Source organism: Prionailurus bengalensis, chromosome B1 (assembly GCF_016509475.1).
Source record: "Prionailurus bengalensis isolate Pbe53 chromosome B1, Fcat_Pben_1.1_paternal_pri, whole genome shotgun sequence".
Taxonomy (NCBI): domain Eukaryota; kingdom Metazoa; phylum Chordata; class Mammalia; order Carnivora; family Felidae; genus Prionailurus; species Prionailurus bengalensis.
In genome coordinates, this window is record NC_057344.1 from 123,779,148 (window position 1) to 123,801,288 (window position 22,141).

A 22,141-nucleotide genomic window follows, 5' to 3' on the forward strand; every position below is an offset into this window, starting at 1 on the left:
ATTTCTTATACTTTGCACATTGGTAGACTCCTAATAGTGGAAGAACTATATCAAAGGACTAACTAAGAACATCTAATTTGTGGCACTTACAGTTAAGCCTTATTTAAAACTGTGCAAAGTTGATACCTTATCATTCACAAATTTTAAAATGAAAATTGTTAATTTTGTGAAGATTTGCACCCAAAATAAAAAGAGGAAAATTTTCTTTTTTTTGTTCCAGATTAGTGCTTATGTTAACCTAATAAAATATTAGAAGGCTGGTTACCCCACCCCCCAAATCTGTTGTGATGGAGGCATTTGCCACTGAGCTGTCCGAGGGCAGAGCAGTGCTATCCTCTCCCACCATCTTCTCAGTGGGAGAACATGAATAAGAAAATGGCTCTCGAGGGTACATTATATCTTTTGGGAAAGATCGTCTCAGGACTCTGGCTTCAAGTCCTAATTTAATTTAAAAAAAATTTTTTTAAGTCCTAATTGTCAAGTCCTAATTTAATTTTTACTAATGCTTTCGTTACTCTGCTTCCTTGAACAATTGCTAATGCTGGCTCTCAACATGCGTCTTCTCAACCTCCTGTATATCAAGTGTTCTACTCAATTTTAGGGTGATGGAGGGAATACAGGGCAGTGTTAAAGCAAATACAAGGAGTCAAGTCATTCCACTCGAGTTCAAGGAGAGCCTTTATGAGATGTCGATTCCTTTATGGACTCTGTCATGGGAAGAGCTGGAGTGAAACTCGACATTGGAACATATGCCTGAATGACTCAGTCTCTGTGAATAGAAGTCTGGTCACTTGCTAAGCCTGAAGGATACTTTTGTTAAAAAACAAAAGTCAACCGAGTAAATTTTAAAGATCTTACTGACTTTATTCAATGATTCATGAATCGGGCAGCGTCTATCTAGCACATAGAAAGGAGCTCGGAGTTGCTGTACAAAATGAAAGACTTCTATGGGCAGAAGGCAGTGGGAACAAGGAAGTTATGCTAGCATAAAGCAGATTGGTTGTGGCAAGGTCACTTTCCTTTAGGGGATGGCAGGAATCTGTCAGGTACATAATCAACTCACTGGTGTGATTGGTGATTCCTGGTTGACTGGTTTAAGATTCCGTTTCTGGGAGAGGCCAAAATGTAATTAAGTCTTGGTTTGGTAACTCCATTTTGGGCCTATTGTCTTGTTTTTAATACTGTCAGTGAAAAGTCTTGGGGTTGCTTTTAGAAAAAAGGAAACCCATTTGTGGTAAAGTCAGAAGGTCATAAACTGTACGCGCTCCTTAGAGCTCGGCCACACCCCCGCCCCTAAGGTGGGTCCTTAGATACACTACTTTCTCTCCTACTTCAGTGCTCTACCCTGTAAGATGGAGATGGTGGTACCTATACCGTGGGATTAAAGGGGTCAAACTGCTCTTTTTCTCCAAACCCCATGCATGCCCTAGACTCACCTAAAAAAAAAAAAAAGGCTTTCTCAGGGAGATCCCGTCAGAACTCGGGAGGCCCTCTCTCCACTCCCCCAAACACATGCTCCACAACACTCACTTCTGAAGAACTCCTAACACATGAATTCCCTTGAACACTGCCTTTTTTCCATGGAATTGCCCCATGTTGTTGACCGCTGTGTCTCAAGCACCCAAATATTCACGAAGCTGCTTTTCTGAGGATGTCAGTACAGGATGAGAATAGAGAGTATAGGCTCACCTAAAGGATCGACTTTTATTCTATAAAATAGATCTTTACTTCCCTGTAAGATGATTTTTTCAAAGTTGAACTGACCCTGACAACTGCCAGACAACCCTGGATGAGCTCCGGCCTGTGTCTAACCCTCACAGGCTCTCTTCTCCTCCCTCCCTCCAATCCTATTTAAGCATCGAACAGGGAAGGCAAATGTGGGTGAGGATCAGACCTTGGGAGAAATTATTTTGCTAATGAATTCAGACTTTTTCCCAGGTTTGAAGGATTTTGGAAACAACTATTTTTTGAAATAGCTATGTTGCCGGGAGGGGGGATCAACATTAAGCTGAGAAAAACTCTTGTGAGATTGCCAAATGAAATTGAGATCCTCATGAGTCTCATGAGCTTAGGTTCAAACAGTAAGAGTATTTGTGCTGCACTAGTTGGCTATCCTTCAGGTATCCAGTGGTGGGAAGAGAAACCACCCTTTCCCAGACAAGAGGAAGTCATGGGTCCTCACATGGAAAGGTTGTAAGGCACACATGGACACATGGAAAGCTGAAGAGAAAGGCTATGTGCATATCAGGGGTGCATTTACTCCCTTTACCTTCTCTAGGAGCTCAAGGCCCCAGATTATCAGAAGAGGCTCTTGATGTCTGGGCTTTCCATCAAGGTGATGGGGGCAGGATGTTGTGGACAATGGGTGTATCTGGAGTTGTGCCCAGTAAAACTGAGCAAGCAGGAGCATATTCAGGTCATATCTTCAGAGGATGTGTCAAGAATAACCATTCCAGGGATTTTGGGGTGTCAGAAAGATCTGTGACCATTCTGGGAGATGTCTACCTTAGACCACATCTGGAGTGGAGCAGCTTAAGAAGTCCACTCATGGGGCACCTGGGTGGCACAGTCGGTTAAGCGTCCGACTTCAGCCAGGTCACGATCTCGCGGTCCGTGAGTTCGAGCCCCGCGTCAGGCTCTGGGCTGATGGCTCGGAGCCTGGAGCCTGTTTCCGATTCTGTGTCTCCCTCTCTCTCTGCCCCTCCCCCATTCATGCTCTGTCTCTCTCTGTCCCAAAAATAAATAAACGTTGAAAAAAAAATTAAAAAAAAAACAACAAAAGAAGTCCACTCACTTAGAAAGTTGTTATTGGTCCCTGGGTCAGAACTTAGTGGCTCCCAAAAGGTTGAAGTTTGAATAATGATCCTGGATTATTGATGCAGTAAATGGCCACCTGCCATTTGTTGGCCAGGTCAAGTTCTGAAGACTTTAAGGAAAGTTTGATTGGCCTAGTTTCTAATAGGCCAATGTTTTTCCACTATAGCTGCAGATAGATATCACTTCTGGAGCTTTAAAAATTCAAATGCCCAGGCTCCATCTCCGGAGATTTAATTCCCTAAGTTTTGAGTAAGGTATACCTTTTTTTTTGGCAGGCAGGGGGATGTTTTTGGTGTTTCCTGGGAACCCTGATGCAACACAACAATATGTGCATTTAGGAAGTACTAAAAGGCACACTGCAGGCTGAGGGTCTTATTGTTATATGGAACATCTCCTATAGGCATGGCTTAGCTAGATAAGGACCTGCCACTGGATGTCTCCTCAAGATGCCCTAAGCACCTCCAACCCAGTGCATCAAAGTCAGCTCACTGCTCTCTTACAAGAACCTGTTTCTCCTCCTTTGTTCCTCCTCTCCATTAACATCTTCACTGTCTTCTGCACTGCCACCCAATTCAGACACTTCACAATCAACTTTGCTTCCAAAATCCACCCTTTTCTGTCCATATGGTCCCAGTTTAAGCATGAAGAACTGTGATGACTCTGAGGCTTTACCCTCCATGTGAGCTAACAGGTCAGCCTGCCTCTGTTTCACCAATGCTGAGAGGAGGTATGAGATTCTTGGGTCAGAGACACAGGACTTTATTACTCACTGCCCTGCAGGTTGTAAGTTTCTCATGCCCCCTAGTCCCACAGGGGGCAGTGACTCAGATGGTGACTATACACACAGTAGGTTTGTGCTTTAATTGAGGAACACTTAGGAGAGCCCCAATCTTATAAAGGGGTCTGCCAACAATCTTGGCCATATTTTGCCATCAAAGGAGGCATTATCTCTGTCTTACAAGGCTGTTTCTTATACCAACATCCTTGTAGGGATAGAGACAAAAAGCTATCTCTTCACAGAAGTATAGAAACACAAGATGCCCATGGAGAATTGTCTCTCAATATTAGGAACTTAGCACAATTACCTATTAATCTTCCTGCTGGTGCGTGTGTGTCCTATTAGCAATAGTTCTGGTTGTAGAACAAAACATAAAGCCAATATTCCAATCTTCTGTTTAAAAACTTTTGGTTTTCTATGACAAAATAAAAATTTTAAATGTCTAAGCCCCACTGTCCCCATCTGGTCTTCTCTATTTTTCCCACCTTATCTTTTGCCTCCACCCTTCTTTCGTATGTATTCTCTGCTGCAGGATGCTCGGAGTCCTCTCTCTACAGACCCCGGTAATTGTTTATGCAGTTAACACTCTTACTTGTTTACTTAATGTAATAGATTAATGTTTCTCATCTTCTTCCCCAACGGACCATATCTGTCTTCTCGTTCTATCCCAACATGGTGCCTGATGTACACCGTAAGAGCTCAGTAAATTTTTGTGTAATGAGGAAAGCTGCTACATCAGCAAGTGAGGCTGTTCGGGGACTTTTCTGAACTTTGAGAGTTAAAGCCGGTAGCCCCAACTGTTTTAATCCTTTGTCTTTTGTTTTAATGAGTTCTGTGTCTATGGCTCATGAACAGAACAACTTGTCTTCAGAGGTTTTGATGCTTTAATGACTAGCCTTGCTAATCAAAATTGCATTCTCCTCCAAATAACAGAAAGCCTTGCTCTAGGGGTTTGAACAGCAGGTGTGTGTCTCATGTGTTACTGAGAGTCCTTGGCACAGGGCAGCTCCTCCAGGTCATGGATGCTACTGAGGGTCGAGGCCCTTTTCACCTTTCTGCTCCACTATCCTTGGTGTATAGTCCTTTCACCTCATGTTTGTACCTCATGTTTGCAAGAGGGCTGCTGGACATGTGGAACCATATCACTATCTGAGGCAGGGAAAAGGAAGAAAAGGAAAAGGTGAAGCTTAGAAAGCTGAGAAATTGGAGTATTTTAAGCTTGGCTTAATGTCTCCCTGAACAAAACTGGAGTTCTGGTAAAAAGGAATGGGGAGCTGGATATTGGGTGAAAAATTCATAATATCTATCACAAAATGTCTTTTAAATTTTTTTTAATTGATCCTACTAATCTGACCCTTTGCCTAAGCACACTGTTCCCATATGTTCTGGCTTTATAGACATTTGCACCATGTCTGTATCCCAAGTGGTGGCTGCTTTCTTCTTCCTCTACTTTTTCATGTTCTGCCTCATTTTCTCAAACTGAAGACGTTTTGTTTGTTTGAGTCTCTTCTTGATACTATATTCATCTTCCAATATGGGACAGCTATGGGAGCTCTGGCATATATTTGGTCCTGAATTAGTCACCTCTAGTGAAAACAAGGTTTGACAACTGTTCCTGTGCTATTGTCATATTTTAGCTCACGGTCTGTGTGATGTTGGTGGTTTGAATCACAGAGAATTACCTGGCCCTTGGGGCTTATTCACTCTGGAGTATACGGGGAAAATACTTCCGTTTGGTATATGATGTCAATGAAACATTTAGGAGCAGGGTGCTTTTCTTTTTGGGTTAGCAGTATCCCCCTTTTGTATAAAAGCACTCAACTCATGGGGATGGTTAGGATACTTTTGGCCTCAGGAGAAGGGATGCATTTCTGACCCAGATAAGAAGGGACTTTTTCAATTTCTGCAGTCACCACAGTGTGCTGCCAGCCCTGTGAGGGGACAAGAAGGTCAGCACCAGCCCCCTCCTGCTAGCAGGATGGAGTGGGGGCAGGCCGAGGCACGGCTTGTAGCTGTCTGCATTTCCACGCACTGACGTTTGTCAGATTGCAGCTGTCACTGACCCTCTGAATTTTAAGTCTTTGAGGGGATAAAAACAATGCATGTTTGCTCAGGGTCAATGCCCTTCGGTCAAATATTTGGACCTCCATTAGAAATGGCTTTTCCCGTAGTGCTGCTGCTTTTGCCCTAAAAATCCACTCCCCTTACTCTTGCTCCAAAAGTAGGTAGCTTGCACATACGGGCTCCACAGGGTCGCAGACACATGGACTTCCAAGAACTACGGAGGAACAGGGGAAGGCGGCCAGGCAGGGACTCTTAACAGGCTGGAGAAGCATGCCTTATCCAAAGGGGGACCACAGCCACATGCTGTCCTCCTGGAATAGAGAGTTCCTGGTTACCAGATTTCCCCATTGAAAAAAAAAAAAAGACTAGGTTTTTATCCAATATCATACAAATTTTCATTTTTATATTAAAATTTTTTTAATGTTTATTTTTGAATGAGAGAGACAAAGTACAAGCAGGGGAGAGACAGAGAGAGAACGGGAGACACAGAATCCGAAGCAGGCTCCAGGCTCTGAGCTATCAGCACAGAACAAACACAGGGCTCAAACCCAGACAGCAAGATCATGACCTGAGCGAAAGTTAGGCACTCAACTGACTGAGCCACCCAGGCACCCCCAAAATCATCCAAATTTTAAATGTTTACAGCTTTTCAGCACCACCCCCTGCCCCGTTTTTTTCAAAATACCCTGTGATACAAAGATGTATGAGGGTCCCCAGTTTGCCATGTTTGGTCTATAGGAAGAAATGGGTTAGCCAGGTTATCGAACCCCAAGGAGTGTTAAATGAAGATTCTTGAGGAAGAAGAGGCTCTCCACCCCACTCTTCCCCTCTCCATGTGAGTGGTGCCTGGAGAGTGTTTATCAGCTTGGAACAAATCAAGAGTGGTGGTTCACAGGATTGGTAACAGGTGCAAAAGTGCTGGTAGCAGTTGAGGACACTGCCAAGAGGCAATTAGGCTCCAATTAGCTAAACATCAGCTCTAATGGGTGTTTGGAGGTGTGTTCTGTGCCTACTCTTTTTTGGCCCACTCTGACACATTTGTTAAGGAAGAGGGTGTGGTCACTGGTGAGTGGGTGTAACTGACTTAATGCCTAGATGCCCAGGAGGGAGGTGCTGTCAGTCTGCTCTTGTGGCCCCTCTTCCCTAGGGTGGTCAGTCCCTTTAGGAGAATGGGGAGGGCTTGGCAGGAGCAGAGTGTCCAAGAAGTAATGAAAGGACAAGTGGAATCAGGAGGGTGCAAAGAGGCTACACTGAGCAATTGACAAGGACCTCTGAAGAAGATTGTAATAGGAATTAGAGGCAGAAAGTAGAGGGACTGACAGGTCAGATAATTTTTTAGGAACTGCTCTAGCATCTCCAAGTGCTCACGGCTTAGCGTTTGGGGTTTGTTTTTCAAAAATCAAAATATGTCTTAAGTGTCTAGATGTGGGGAAAATGGTTAAGTAAATTATGGTACATCCATATATTTGAAGAATATGCATCCATTAAAAATGAGGTTTATGAAATGGAGTTCTTAGTAATGTGGACAAATGCTTATTGTATAAGTGGAAAGAAGACGATGTAGGTACACGAGGCAGGACACTTCACCTTTGCATCATATGCACACGCACAGGGCAGTTGCTGTGGCCGAGCATGCCAGAACCTCATTCTGAAACTCTGCATAGGACTTTAGTCACAGGTTGAACAAAGCCTGCATTTTCTAGAGTAAGGGACTGCCAAATCCAGTTATAGGTGCTCATATGTACGGGTAACCCTCGGATGCTTTTCTTAGGTCAGTGCACATCTTGCTCCCACTTCTCATGGTTCCGGGTAAGGCACTGAAGCTCACAGTTATCCTGATAGGGGAACAAGAGGGCAGGATGTAGGAGCAGGGAAGCAGAGGATTTAAAAGGTATTAGTATGTGATATTATAAAGCTCAATGGTCACTCTGCTGTGTCACTTCCTCTACTTTCTGGGTACTAGGAATTGAGTGGTATGGGTAAAGAGTGGAATAGGAGTCATTCATACTTCCTCCCTTTTACTTTCCTTGCCTGCAAGAGAAAGGAAGTTATTGTAGGAAAGATATGATGGGGGAGTGGGTTGCATTCTAGAACCTTAAAAAAAGGGAAGGTGGGGTGAAGAATTGTATACTGATGGTTGGCCCCAAGTGAAATTGAGAACTGTTTTGGATTGCTTCAGAGATGGGTCTGAAATCAAAGCTGCTCTGGTTAATATTTCCTCCCCGTTGTTCACCCTGATTAGGTCAGCTATTTATCTTTTTGTGTTGGGTTGCAACCTACATGCCTTTATATTAGGGTATAATTCAACCTTTCCCTCCTTCATAAGTTCTAGGTAACTACAGGTATTCATCTGATGTGCCTATGCTAGACATGGGGATGGGACTGAGAACCAAGAACCTGAGCAGAATATCCCTAAGGGAAGACAAGGTCAAAAGCAGCTACCTTGCTGTGTTCCTGGTGATGGGGTGATGCTGACCTTGGAAGAGTCCTGTGAAATGTCCCAAAAGGAGAAGGGGTTTTTCATCTGAGTGCATGGACTCTGTGAGGTCAGGGATGAAGCCAGCTTCCCTATGGTCTTGGCTTCATTCATATTGCAGTCCCTTAAAAGCCAACAGAAACACTATTTTGCTAGGCCTATTTTAAAATAGATATGGTTATAAAATTTGAAGTGAGCATTCACAGAGAAATTTAGTAGGACTGTAATCTAAAGGGACAGCCAGAATTTCTTTCCGTCAAAATTCCTCAGGATTCCTGGGAATCAATAAATAACAAGTAACTACTTAAATAGTAATGTCTCTCAATTATATGTGAAAATAGATTACATATATTTTTAAAAGATCTATTATTATATTTAAAGTTCATATACTGGATGTATGTGTTAAGGATTTAAAATTTTAAAATATTAACAGAAGTCTAGTAACTTTAAAATTATTTCCTGAAAAAAAAAAAAAAACCTGAAACCTCAAATAGGTTTCAAAGCATGACAAGATTAGGCTTTATACTTCCCTGATGAAGATATATTTAGCCAAATTTCTGAAAGCCTAATCCTGAAACAGAAAATTACATATGTGACCAATACCAACTAAAAACCATTCCACACACTGCTGAATGTGGTTTTAACTCTATTTGGCTAAACAGAGTAAAATAAAATTGCACACATGCCTACCAGCAAGACTACAAATCTCTGAGCCATGGACAAGTTCCAACAATGTGCCCTCAGGTCAGGGGTGAAGGTAAAAGCCTTTTTTTTTTTTTTTTTTGATTCAAGTCAATTTTCCCTTGAGCCCCCATTTCCATGCCTTAGCCACCTTGCTTGCTCTGTTTTTGATTCCTTGAAAACTGCATTGACAATGTTGGGGACCAGAGAAACCATTGAAGTTGCTTGTGAGCCCAGGACACTGCTCATAACATCACCCTGATCTTCCATTTTGCTCAGTAAGTAGGAGGCTCTACATCTCTCTTTGGATAAATGTGGTATTAGGCAGTGGGAAAGCCAGGGACTGAGAAAACAAAAATGTCAGGAGAACCACAGGCATCAGTATGTACCTAAGTTTGGTCTAATTGTAATTGGTTCTAATATATAAATGAACTCTCACCATATTAAGTTCCTATCTATCTAGTATTATAAACAGGTGTATACTGTCCATTTTTGAAATGTTAGATTAAAATGTGGCCGTAGTGAAAAAGTTTTGGTAAAAAGTTTTGGTTTGTTGGTTTTCTAGGATGAAATAAAGTGAGAATAAGAAAATAATGATTTTTTAGAAGTCCACTAAGAAGGAAAGAATAAGGAATTAGTTAAATTTAAAAAGGAGCATAAATTCCATGCAATGCTCCCTTTTTTCCTTCAAATACTGTAGCTGACCATTCATGCCATATAACCAACAGCTTACCCTTGAAACCTCCAACATAAAGGGACTCTGCCTGTGTAGTCAAGAAGCATAATGACCAATAGGCCATCACAGGTGGATTCTATCAGGATTCAGAGCATAGCTACCAAAAGCCTTCATGTAAAACACACAGTATTTATATTTAAGAAAAAGGCATAAATGAACAGGTATATAAAAATATATACTGATAAACTGAGCAACACTGAAAATGGGAAGAGGGATTGAGAACTCATAGTACTGCAGTTTCATTTATATTGGCTTAATAATAATAAAAGGTAAGATTATTGAACTGTTATTTCCACTGTAGAGACAGAGACATCTGAATGGGAAGGGGAAGTACTGTATTAGGGACCTACATCCAAGGCCTGCTCTGCAGACCTGGCTGTCATAGTTTTGGCAGGGAGGGGAAGCAAGGGGTTATGTATTTTGAACTGAGAATAACTCAGTGCTCCTCAAACTATTAATCGTGTCTCCTATTTGGCTGTTCTTTGAATTCCTTTAGCTGGGATCCTGCAGGGGGAAAAGGGGATAGGCCATAGGGTATCACAGATATTATAGTTCTATCCAACCTTACCTTCAACCTCTGCAAATTTCAGTTATTACAGAAACCCTGGGAAGGAGAGATTATTAAACTCATCATATTGATGAGAAAACAGGCCCAGAGGGTTTAAGTAACTCTGTGATGGTCACATAGCCAGTATGTAACAGAACTAGGATGTGACTTCAGATCACACAGTAAAGACCTTACTCTTTCCACTAATTACACTTGAAACAGTTTTCATATGTCAGACACCCCTATAAAACATCAACCTATGAAGCTACATGGCATTAATTATGTATTGTATCTATATAAATTAAGAGAACACATCTGTAAAAAAAAAAAAAAAACCCTCAATTTTCCTGGTTACAGCTATGAAGATTCATCCCAAATATCATTGAGTGCTTTTTAAAAGATACTTGTATAATTCAAATATTATGGTTGCCTAGAGTTATGACTTTAAAGCTTACTGATTCTAGTTAACAGCTGAACACAAAGGGGGTAAAACTTACCTAACAGACATTTTCATCCCTCATATTCAGAATTAGATAATAAGCTTTCTAATGACACCAAAGAGCATTTCTGTTTGAAATCTTCACATGCAGGGTTTCTCAGAACACTTCACACTAATGCTTATATTTAAGAGCTGCATTTTGGTCCAAGTCAAAATCATTTCACAACCAAAAAACTTTGTCTACATCTCCATGGTTATCAGATAATATGCACAAACCATGTTTTATCAAGTTGAAAACACTGAATTATGGACCAGCATTTAATTAGTTTTGCTTTGAGCACAATGAGGTTAGTCTTAGGGTGGGGGTGGGGGGCTAGCAAGATCCCAAGGAGGTAATGGGCTTCCTTCCCAGGAGGGAGAGAAGACATTTTAGTGCATTTCACTCAGACATCATCTTCCTTCTAATTCCTGGCCTTTTTGCTTTTCAGCTATGCTCTAATCCTGACACAGCGATAATTAATGCTATGCCAGGCGGTTCCTCCCATTGTCTCCCTCAGAATGCATGTTTAATGGGTAGCAAACATTTAAATGTGGCCTCTAGAACTAAGATGAAGTAGCAAGATATATGGTATAGTATTGTCTGTAGACTCCCACCTCCTGCCCTGGCAGAGCAGCACGTCACCCAGTTTGGTGGACTTCTGTTATCATAAGGGCACAGCCTTCTGGTCTCGCTGTAGAAAGACTGGTGATTAGAAATGTACTTTGTTTTGCTGCAGATGGGAATTCCTAGTGTATCAATTGATTGCTGGTAGGTGGCCCAGATGATAGCTTCTCTTAAATCTGTAACTTTTGGATGCCTCTGACTTGAGGTTTTCTATATGATGCTTTTCAATAGGGATAGATCCTATAAAAGATATTCTTGGAAGCCAGACAAAAACACCTAAATCTCAATTTCTCTATGTAAATGGGAATTCATCAACAAATACTTAGCACCAACAATGAGCAATTACTGTTCTAGGAGCTGAAAATAGAAGTAAAATATACAAACAAACCAAATGATGCCATAATAGTTTGATATACTATTTATTTAGTTATTAATATGGATAGCCTATTCAACATTACAGATGTTTTTCAAAACCTATAATAAAATATAGTCCACTATCCAGCCCAGAAGAAGACAATAAACAAGATCATTCTTACAGTAAGTGTAGCATAAGCACTCACAATAATCGTTCCTTTTCTGGACATCAAAGGGAACAAAGTTTCTTTACCTCCACTGAGGTTTTAATTTTCTTGAATTATAGCTGTTTCTGAGTCAAAAGTCCAACTTCAATCACTCCATAGATATGTGCAGCATCTCCCATTGGACAGGAAAGAGCTTCTGTCACCCTGGGCAGCCCATTCTACTGTCCTGCAGTCCTTCCATATTGGAGCCCATCATCGTACCTTTCAGCCAGTATTTGTCAAACTTGTGCATGGGGACAAGACAGGTATGTCACAAGGATCTTTTGATTTACAAAGATTGTGTTTCAAAGTTCTAAAAACCCATTTGGTGGTAGTAGTGGCAGTGAAGAATACACTATATTTCGCCAAGAGGGTCTTCTCATCTCTTGGGTCTTGGCGTTGTCACCTTTTCTGATAGCTTTAAGATCTATTGCAGTTCTCTGTGGCAAATGGAGGTGGGACACTCTAACAGCTACTTGGTATGAGGCCATCTGCAGAATGAACTGGACTGGCTACTATGGCTTTTATAACCTGCTTCCTTTCTTTAGTATAGACAAACTTCTTTCTTAATCTTTTATTCTATGTACTGCTACTTCTATTTTCTTAATCATGTTTCCTATGTCCTGCTAGTTCTATTAGAAGGTTTAAAAGGATTATAACAGGGGAAATATCTTGCTTTCAAGCTGAATGATGAAAAACAGCCAAGAAAAACCAAAAAACCCCCCAAAAGAACTACCCTCCGATGAACTATACTCAATTTCCTTAGGTGAAAACAAATGCTAAGTGACTTTTAAAGACAAGTGTTGGACGACGCTGATTAATTGATAGAAGTGCTGAGGTCAAACTATATCAGATTCTAAAATATATAGAAAAAAAAAAGATGTACTTAGTGTAAAATAGATTCTTCAGCCCCTTAGTTTCATGCTGAAAACCACAAATGTTTTCAGTATCAGGCTACTGATGATAGCCAATTAAATATGAAATTTAAAAACCTCAGGGAAGTCTTGCCAAGTTTGTGGCAATTTCAAGAGTCTACATAGTTAAGAAGAAGGAGAAACCATAGGGTAAAGAGTGAGAGCATTGGATTTTATTTAACTCTAGGTACCATGGTTTGACATTAGTAAGACTAATGAATGAGCAGCCATACAGTTTTTTGGTCACTGTGCTTCCCAAGCACCAAAAAATGGAGCTATTTTTACTATTCAATTCCATCTTTAATAAGCTAGACAGATCCTGCTGCATTCTTGTTTGTTTCTAATTTACCAGTACATTATTATGTAGTTTACCAAGTGTGAGGAGCAAGTCATTATGTAGTACCAAGTTTACATCATCATAGGACTACAACATGCACATTCTACTTAATGTAGCTCAAGCAACAGGAATACAAGAGAACAGTTATGGGGTGGAGACTTGTTTTTGACAAATTCATGTTCACACTAACTATGGGTTTAGAAATCTTATTGGGCAGGTACCTACAGCAGTTCTTCAATTGGTACGGGAACATTACACGCATGCACAAGTGATATGGAAGAAAATGAAGCAGAAGAGGCAGCTGGATGGGAGGACAAGGGAAATCAGAGGTGGGATGATGCTGTGTGTCAGGGAAGGGCGGTTCTCAGCTTTCCACAGTAAGTCTCTGCTCTGTGAGAGAGGCCTGTTGGGCAACACTTTTGTTCTCATGACTGCGAAGTTTGGATACAACATCTAGAAAGGCCAAATCCTGTACTTCCTTGTGCAGAGATTCTGGAAGACAAAAAAACAAGATAACAGAGATGCTTCTGTTAAACTGTTCTAATCTTACTATACAGTCTATCCAATACATATACCCAAAATGTTTATTTAGATAGTATTTTGAAAAAACTGTAGTAGCCTAGAAATGCTAAGACACTTTTAAGGACAAGGTTGGGCACAGCAGTAGCCTAGAAATGTCTTCTTTATAGATGTGTTATAAAAAATCAAAGGAACTTTACTTGCCATATTTATACATAGATAAATCAAATGTCAAGTTCTATAGTCTAAGTTTGATTAGGGTAATGAGTTATAATGAAACACAGCTCATTGTATGATCTCAAGTTTCAGTTATATACCCCTTGACTCTATCATCAGTTCAAATATGAAGTCGATGACTTAAAAAAAAAAAATCTCAGATCTGTTTCAAATTAATTTTGTGGCAAATGAATAGGTTGTACTTCACATCCCTTCAACAAATTTCTGTGTCAACAGGCTTCCCTTTTTTATTCCTGATCATCCTCTTTCTGGCTTTCTTGCTCTATTTAACCTCAATTACAGGAAAATACAAGGCTCTTCTTAAGACTTTGAGACTGCAAATGAGAAGACTGAGGTCTAGTAAGTTTAATGTAATCAGCATTCCTTAAATTGATATATTTACATTAAGAAGACTTGAGGTCTTATTGTAAATAAGGTTTTTAATAGAAATAGAAAAACATATCCTAAAATACAGATGGAATTTCAAAGGACTCTCAATATCTAAAACAATCTCAAAAAAGAACAAAGTTGGAGGTCTCACACTTTCTAATTTAAAACCTGTTATAAATCTATAATAATCAAATCAGTGTGGTGCTGTCTTTATATCATATAGATAGGTTGCCATATACACACCCACACCCCAACAGAATAAAGCAGAGATCCCAGAAATAAACCCTCATATATGTAGTCAAAATATTTTTGACAAAGATGTCAAGACCATTCAATGATGAAAGGACAGTTTTTTCAACAAATGGTGCTGGTAAAATTGGACAGCCACAAGCCCTTATATACAAAAGTTAAATTTAAGAACTAAAACTGTTAAGACTTAAAATAGAAAGGGAAATGACATTGGACTTAGCAAGGATGACCTTGGATATGCATCAGAAAACACAGGCAACAAAAGGAAAAACAGATATACTGGACTTCATCAAAATTAGGAACTTCTGTGTACCAAAGTATACTACCAATAGAGTGAAAAGGCAACCCACAGAATGGAAGAAAACATTTGCAAATGATATATCCAATAAAAGATTAATATCCTAAACATACAAAGAACCTTTTCAACTCAACACAAAATGACCCTATTAAAAAATGGGCAAAGGACTTGAATAGACATGCCCCAAAGAAGAAAAACAAATGGGTAATGAACACATGAAAAGATCCTCAATGTCACTAATTGTTAGGGAAATGCAAATCAAAAGCACAATTTGATACCACCTCAGACTCCTCAGGATGGCTATTACAGAAAAAACGAAACAATAAATGGTAGAATGTAGAGAAATTGAAACCCATGTGCATTGCTTGTAGGAGTGTAATATGTTGCAGCCCCTGTGGGTGATGGTTTCCCCCAAAATTAAACTTGTCATTACTGTATGATTTAGCAATTCCATTTCTGTGTATATACCCAAAATAACTAAAAGCAGGGCCTGAAAAAGATATTAGTGCACCAGCGTTTTCATAGTGGCATTATTTACAATAGCCCAAAGGTGTAAATAACCCAAATGTCCATTGATGGATGAATGAATAAACAAAATGTAATACATCTATACAATGGAAAATTATTCAGCCTTAAGAAGAATGAAATTCTGACACAGGTTACAACATGGGTGAGCTTGGAGACATTATGCTAAGTGAAACAAGCCAGACCAAAAAAAAAAAAAAACAAAAAAAAACACTGCATGATTCCACTTATGTAAGGTACCTAGAGTAATAAAATTCTCAGAGACAGAAGACAGAATGGTAGGTGCCAAAAGCTGGGGGATGGGTGATTGGTGACATATTTTAACGAGTACTGGGTTTTAGTTTGGGAAAAACAATGGCGGTGATGGTTGTATAACAGTGTGAATGTACTACTCTGCCAATACACTATACATTTAAAAATGGTTATAAATGGTAAACTTTATGTATATAATAATCTCAATAACAGAGTCTCTGCAAGGGAACAAGACATAAAGAACTGGCAAATGGGAATTATAAGACCTAAAACTATAGTACTTGAAATAAAAACTTACTGGATAATTTCGAATCAGAGTGGAGTAGAATGGAGGGGATAAAAGAAATCAGTGAACTTTAACAACAGAAATTACCCAATTTGAACAAGAGAGATAAAAATCTGGGAAAAATTTAATGAAATATTCAGGGGCCTGTGGGATATAACTATAGATCTCACGTTCCTGCCACTAGTGACCTGGAAGGAAAGGAGAAATAGAGTAGGAATGAAAAAGTACCTGAAGAAATATGGTTAAAAAAACTTTCCAAGTTTAGCAAATAGTTATAAGCCTATCATGAAGGTGAGAAAACTTGAAACAGAATAAACCCCCCCAAAAATCCATGCCAAAACACATCACGGTCAAACTTGAATATTAAAGACCCCTCCCCCCCCAAAAAAAACCCAACCCTTGAAATGACACCTTACCAACAAGGGAAAAAAATAACAGGAAGACTGAATTTTTCTTAAACTATGGAGGTCAGAAGAAAGTGGCACATTTTTCAAGTGTTGAGAGAAAAGAACTGTCAACCCAGAATTCTATACCCAGAGAAAATATTTTTCACAAAAAGGGGAAATGAAGACATTCTAAAATAACAGAAAACAAAGAAAATCTGTCACTAGTAGACCTAACCCAAAAGAATGGCTAAAGTAGGTTCTCCAAATAGAAGGAAAATGTTTTTTAAAAAAGAAAAGGAACCTTGGAACATAAAGAAGGAAAACAACACATATAGCAAAGATGTAAATAAATACAACAGACTTTCTTTCTCTTGAGTTTTCTGAATTATATTTGAAGGTTGAAAACAAAAGTTGTAACAATGTCTAAATGCTGTTGTAAATATATAAGAGGAATATCTTAGATAATTATAAATGAGAGAGGGTAATGAAACTAAATGTTCAAGCAATCAACAAGAAGCCATGAATGAGAAACAAATAGAAAATAAAAAAAATTAAACTGCAGACATAAGCCATAACATCAGTCATTACATAAATGTAAATGGACTAAATAACACAATTAAAAGAGACTGACAGAGTAGATTAAAGCACATAACCTAACAATACACTGTACTTCAAATATAATGATAAAGCAGATGGAAACTAAAAGGGTGGGGAAAGATCCCATGAATGTTATTCAAAAGAAAGTAGAAGTAGCTATATTAATATCAGATAAAGTAGACTTCAAAACCAAAAAATTACCAGAGATGGAAAGGAACATTACATAACGATAGAAATGTCAATCCACCAGGAAGACACAGTAATCCTAAAGGTGTGTGTATCTACCAAAAGAGCTAAAAAATATGGGAAGCAAAAATTGACAGAATTAAAAGGAGAAATAGATAAATCCACCATTATTTTTGGAGATTTCAACACCCCTATCTCAACGACAGAACAATTAGTTAGAATATCAAAATAATATAGCAAACTCAATTCCACTACCATCAACCAAAAGGATCTGACATTTTAAAGAACACTCCACCCAATAAACAGGATATACATTCTTTTCAGTGTCCATGGAACATATACCAAGATATGCCAATGATTTCTTGACCAAATCCCTTAGCTAATATCATGATACACAAAATCAGAACTTGTTCTTTATATGAAATATTTGAGTTGATGAAACAGGTATTATTTTTTTAACACTGATTTTTGACTATTTGCTATGATACTTTAATTATAATCTTTTTGAAATATTTTCAAGTAATCCTATATCCTCCATAAACTAATTTCTTTTTTTTTTTTTTTTTAATTTTTTTTTCAACATTTATTTATTTTTGGGACAGAGAGAGACAGAGCATGAACGGGGGAGGGGCAGAGAGAGAGGGAGACACAGAATCAGAAACAGGCTCCAGGCTCTGAGCCATCCATCCGCCCAGAGCCTGACGCGGGGCTCGAACTCCCGGACCGCGAGATCGTGACCTGGCTGAAGTCGGACGCTTAACCAACTGCGCCACCCAGGCGCCCCCATAAACTAATTTCTAATGTTCTTAAAATCCAAAGCCACCATTTACGACTATTCTATATTTAATGTCAACCATATGTTGATAGATGTAAAATGATAGAAGAAATATTTACCAGATCCCATGAGAGCACAAATCAGGACCATGGAATTGTATTTGATTTCAGGAGCACTTCTCTCATCTGCTAGCAGTCTGTGTAAAATCTGTACAAGTTTAGCACTTTCTAGATCTTTCTCAGCAGTGCCTAGAATATGAAACAAAGTATCAGTTATGACCACTGTTTACGAGCCTGGTGCAATGTGGCTAAACATCGATTCCCTTTCTAGAAACTGACCACATAAAACCCTCCAAAAGGGACTCATTAAATAAAATAACAATGACTGAGAGAGACAGAATATTAAATTTAGACCTTATTTAAAAAATAGAGTTAAGAATTCAGATATTTCAGGAGTTTAAGCTTAAAATTTAGCTTTACAATATTCCTTTTAATATGAGGCAATTAAAAATCTTTATTTTGGAAAATGTTAAACACATACAAAAGTAGAAAAGAATACATAGTGATACATTACTTACTATTATGTCCAAACATGTTCATCTAGCTCTAGATTCATTCACCTACTTTCACCCATCCCAAATTATTTTGGAGAAAATCCTAAAAATGACATGGCTTCTTTCATATGTATTTAGGTATGTATCTTTAAGAAATGAAGTCTCTTAGTGCAACTCCTATCAAAATACCAGGAGATTTTCTGTAGAAAATCGCTAAGTTTATACTAAAATTTATATGGAAAGCCACAGGCCCTAGAATCTTGATAAAGAAGTAATAAAGTGGGGGGAATTTTCTACCTGATATTAAGGCTCACTATATAGCACAGTTATCAAAGCAATGTGGTCTTGGTGGAGAGACAGAGAATTTAACAGAGAACCCCAGAAATAGACCCAGTGTGATTTTTGACAAAGGTACAAAATCAATTCAGGGAAGGCAAGATAGGCTCTGCAAGAAACATTGACCTAAACCACACACCCTGTACAGATATTAACTCAAAATGGATTACAGATGTAAGTAGAAAATGTAAAACTATAAAACTTTTGGAATATATAAAAAATTTTCAACTCAATAGTTAAAAATTAGAAAATGAGCAAAAAGGGAGGTGTCATAATGGCAGAGGAGCATGGAAATTCTCTGCTTCTTTCATCCCTGAAATGCAGCTCAATCAGCACCAAACCATTTTGCACACCTAGAAAATTGAGCTGAGGACTAACACAACAATCTGCATAACTAGAGCCACAGAACTCAGCAGATAAGCAGTGCAGAGAGGTGAACTGGGGGAGAGAGAAGTCATGGAGGGTAGGGAGCTGTTTTTGTTTGCAGAGACAGGGGGAAGACAGGAGGGAGAGTACAGGAAAAGCACTCCCCCCAAAAGCCTCTAGAAAGAAAGAGAAAGAGTAGAAATACCCACAAAGAACTGAACAATAAAGGGAAAAAGGAGAGGGTTTCAATACCATTAAGACTCTATAAATAGGGGAGCACAGAGTTGGGAACTCCACAGCTTGATACCTGGTGGGGCTCTGGTGGGAAGGATGAATCCCTAGGAGCAGTGAGGTCTGAAGGGTCCTTGGGCCACACGGGGAGAAGCAGGTCCTCTGCCAGGAGGACATTTTGTAGAGGCCGTGAAACCTCCCCACAGGCAAAAGTCCCAGTGGACCCCAGATTATAGACAAGTTTGCTGGTGTTGCAAAAAGGATGCTAGGGTGCAGTGAAGCCTGGAGCCAGATATGTGTTATGATTTCCCTTAGTCCCTGGATCGCTGCTGTTACACCATCATGCAAAATTTTTCTGGGGTGGGCTGGCACCCGGACACAGTCTCTGAAGTGGTGTGCTTGTGGGAGCATTTCTGGAGGCAGGCCGGCACCCAGCCATTGCTTGGTGACCCCCTCCCCTAGAGGGTCAGAGTGGGTTCAAGCCGCAGGGCCATTAGAAGTGAGGGGTTTGGAAACACAGAAACATCTGAGATAAAATTTGGGAGGGAGGTGCTGCTTGGCAGGCTAATGGCTTGGTGGTGGACAGTGAAGAAGCGGAAGTGGATGGAAGCTGGAGACAAAGGAGGGATGCTTGATAGCCAGTTGGAAAGAGCACAGCTCTGATGCTAGAACCTGGGAAGCTGGGTGATTCCCCTGCACAAGTGTATACACGCATATGCACACCACACCAATCCACCCCAGTAAGCTAAGCAGCGCCACCTAGTGGAGAATGGAGCCGTTACACCAAGCCCCGTCCAATTGTGCCAACCAAGCCCTAGAAGACGACCACAAATTTCTCCCCCTACTTAGTGTATGGACTATAAAATGCTTCACAGTTTGACTTCTAGGGGAAACTAGATGTAATTTCATTCTTTTGACTGGTCCATCTATTCATATTTTGTCTTTTCTTATTCATGGATAGAGAAAGAGAAAAAAATTATTTTTATTTTGTTTTATAAAAAAGATTTTTAAAAATTTTTTGACGATATTTTTATTATTTTTTGTAGTCTACCTCATTTCATTTTGTCCTGTTATTGTATACATTTTTAAATGTTTTCTTTTTTTCCTTTTCTTTATTTTCCCTTTTCTTTATTTTCCCTTCTCTGTTTTACCAAGCTACTTTCAACAAACCACACCAAAATACATCTAGGATCTAGCTTCCTTTACTTGATTTGTGTGTATGTTGTTTTTATTCTTTTTCTTCCTCCAAAATGATGAAACAAAGGAATTCACCCCAAAAGAAAGAACACGAAGAAATGACAGCCAGGGACTTAACACAGATACAAGCAAGATGTCTGAACCAGAATTTAGAATCAGGAATACTAGCTGGGGTTGAAAAAAGCATAGAATTGTTTCCTGCAGAGATAAAAGAAGTAAAATCTAGTCAGGACGAGATTAAAAATGCAGTAACTGAGATGCAATCTCGAATGGATGTCACAGTGGCAAGAATGGATGAAGCAGAGCAGCAAACCAGCACTATAGAAGAGAAACTTATGGAGAATAATGAAGCAGAAAAAAGAGGGAAATAAGGCAAAAAAGCACACTATAAGAATTAGAGAACTCAGTGATGGATTAAAAAGGAATAACATCCGAATCATAGGGGCCCCAGAAACTGAAGAGAGATAAAAATGCGTAGAAGGTTTATGTGAGCAAATCATAGCAGAAAACATTCCTAACCTGGGGGAAAAAAAGACATCAAAATCTAGGAAGCACAGAGAACTCCCATTAGATTCAACAAAAACCAACCATCAACAAGGCAATCAAAGTCAAATTCATAAAATACACAGACAAGAAAAGAATGATGAAAGCAGCAAGGGGAAAAAAACTCCTTAACCCTATATGGGCAGACAGCTCAGGTTTGCAACAGACCTATCAACAGAAACTTGGCAGGTCATAAAGGAATGGCAGGATATATTCAACATGCTGAATCAGAAAATATGCAGCCAAGAATTCTTTATCCAGCAAGACTGTCATTCAAAATAGAAGGAGAGAGAGTTTCTCAGACAAACAAAAACTAAAGGAGTTTGTGATCACTAAACCAGCCCTGCAAGAAATTTTAAGAGGGACTCTCTGAGGGGAGAAAAGATAAAATAAAACAAAAACGACCAAAAGCAACAAAGACTAGAAAGGACCAGAGAATACCACCAGAAACTCCAACTCTAGAGGCAATACAATGGTAATATGTTCATATCTTTCAGTACTCACCCTAAATGTAAAGGGACTAAACACTCCAATAAAAAGAGATAGGGTAATAGAATGGATAAGAAAATAAGATCCATCTATATGCTGTTTATGAGAGGCCCATTGTAGACATAAGAACACCTTCAGATTGAAAGTAAGGGGATGGAGAACCATCTATCATGCTAACAGTCATCAAAAGAAAGCTGGAGTACCCATACTTATATCAGACAAATTAGGTTTTAAAATAAAGAGTGTAACTAGAGATGAAGAAGGGCATTATATCATAATTAAGTGATCTACTTGCCACGAAGATCTAACAACTGTAAACATTTATGCCCCAACATAAATGCACCAAAATATATAAATCAACTAATCACAAATATAAAGAAACTCACTGAAATAATACCATAATAGTAGAGGACTACAATACTTCACTTACAACAACGGACAGATCATCTAAGCAGAAAATCAATAAGGAAACAATGACACACTGGACCGGACTTATCCTGAAGCAGCAGAATACACATTCTTCTCTAGAGCACATGGAACATTCTCCAGAATAGATCACATACAGGGACACAAATCAGCCCTCAACAAGTACAAAAAGATCCAGATGATACCATGCATATTTTCAGACCAGAACACTGTGAAACTAGAAATCAATCACAAGAAAAATTTTGGAAAGACCATGAATACTTGGAAACTGAAGAACATCCTACTAAAGAATGAATGAGTTAGCCAAA

At 39.2% G+C, this 22,141-nt stretch overlaps 1 protein-coding gene across 6 annotated transcripts in view; it reads right to left on the minus strand.

Moving 5' to 3' along the window:
• Positions 1–11,605: 11,605 nt before the first annotated feature.
• The window catches only part of RAP1GDS1 (Rap1 GTPase-GDP dissociation stimulator 1), a 175,973-nt gene continuing 165,437 nt past the window's right edge, over positions 11,606–22,141 (minus strand). For all 6 annotated transcript variants that reach the window (XM_043571988.1, XM_043571980.1, XM_043571972.1 and 3 more), the window contains 2 exons: positions 17,812–17,940; positions 11,606–13,505 (listed from right to left, as the gene is read on the minus strand). In XM_043571988.1, the coding sequence (XP_043427923.1) occupies positions 13,378–13,505; positions 17,812–17,940 (257 nt within the window). In that variant the 3' untranslated portion in view covers positions 11,606–13,377. The remainder of the gene's footprint in view (positions 13,506–17,811; positions 17,941–22,141) is intronic.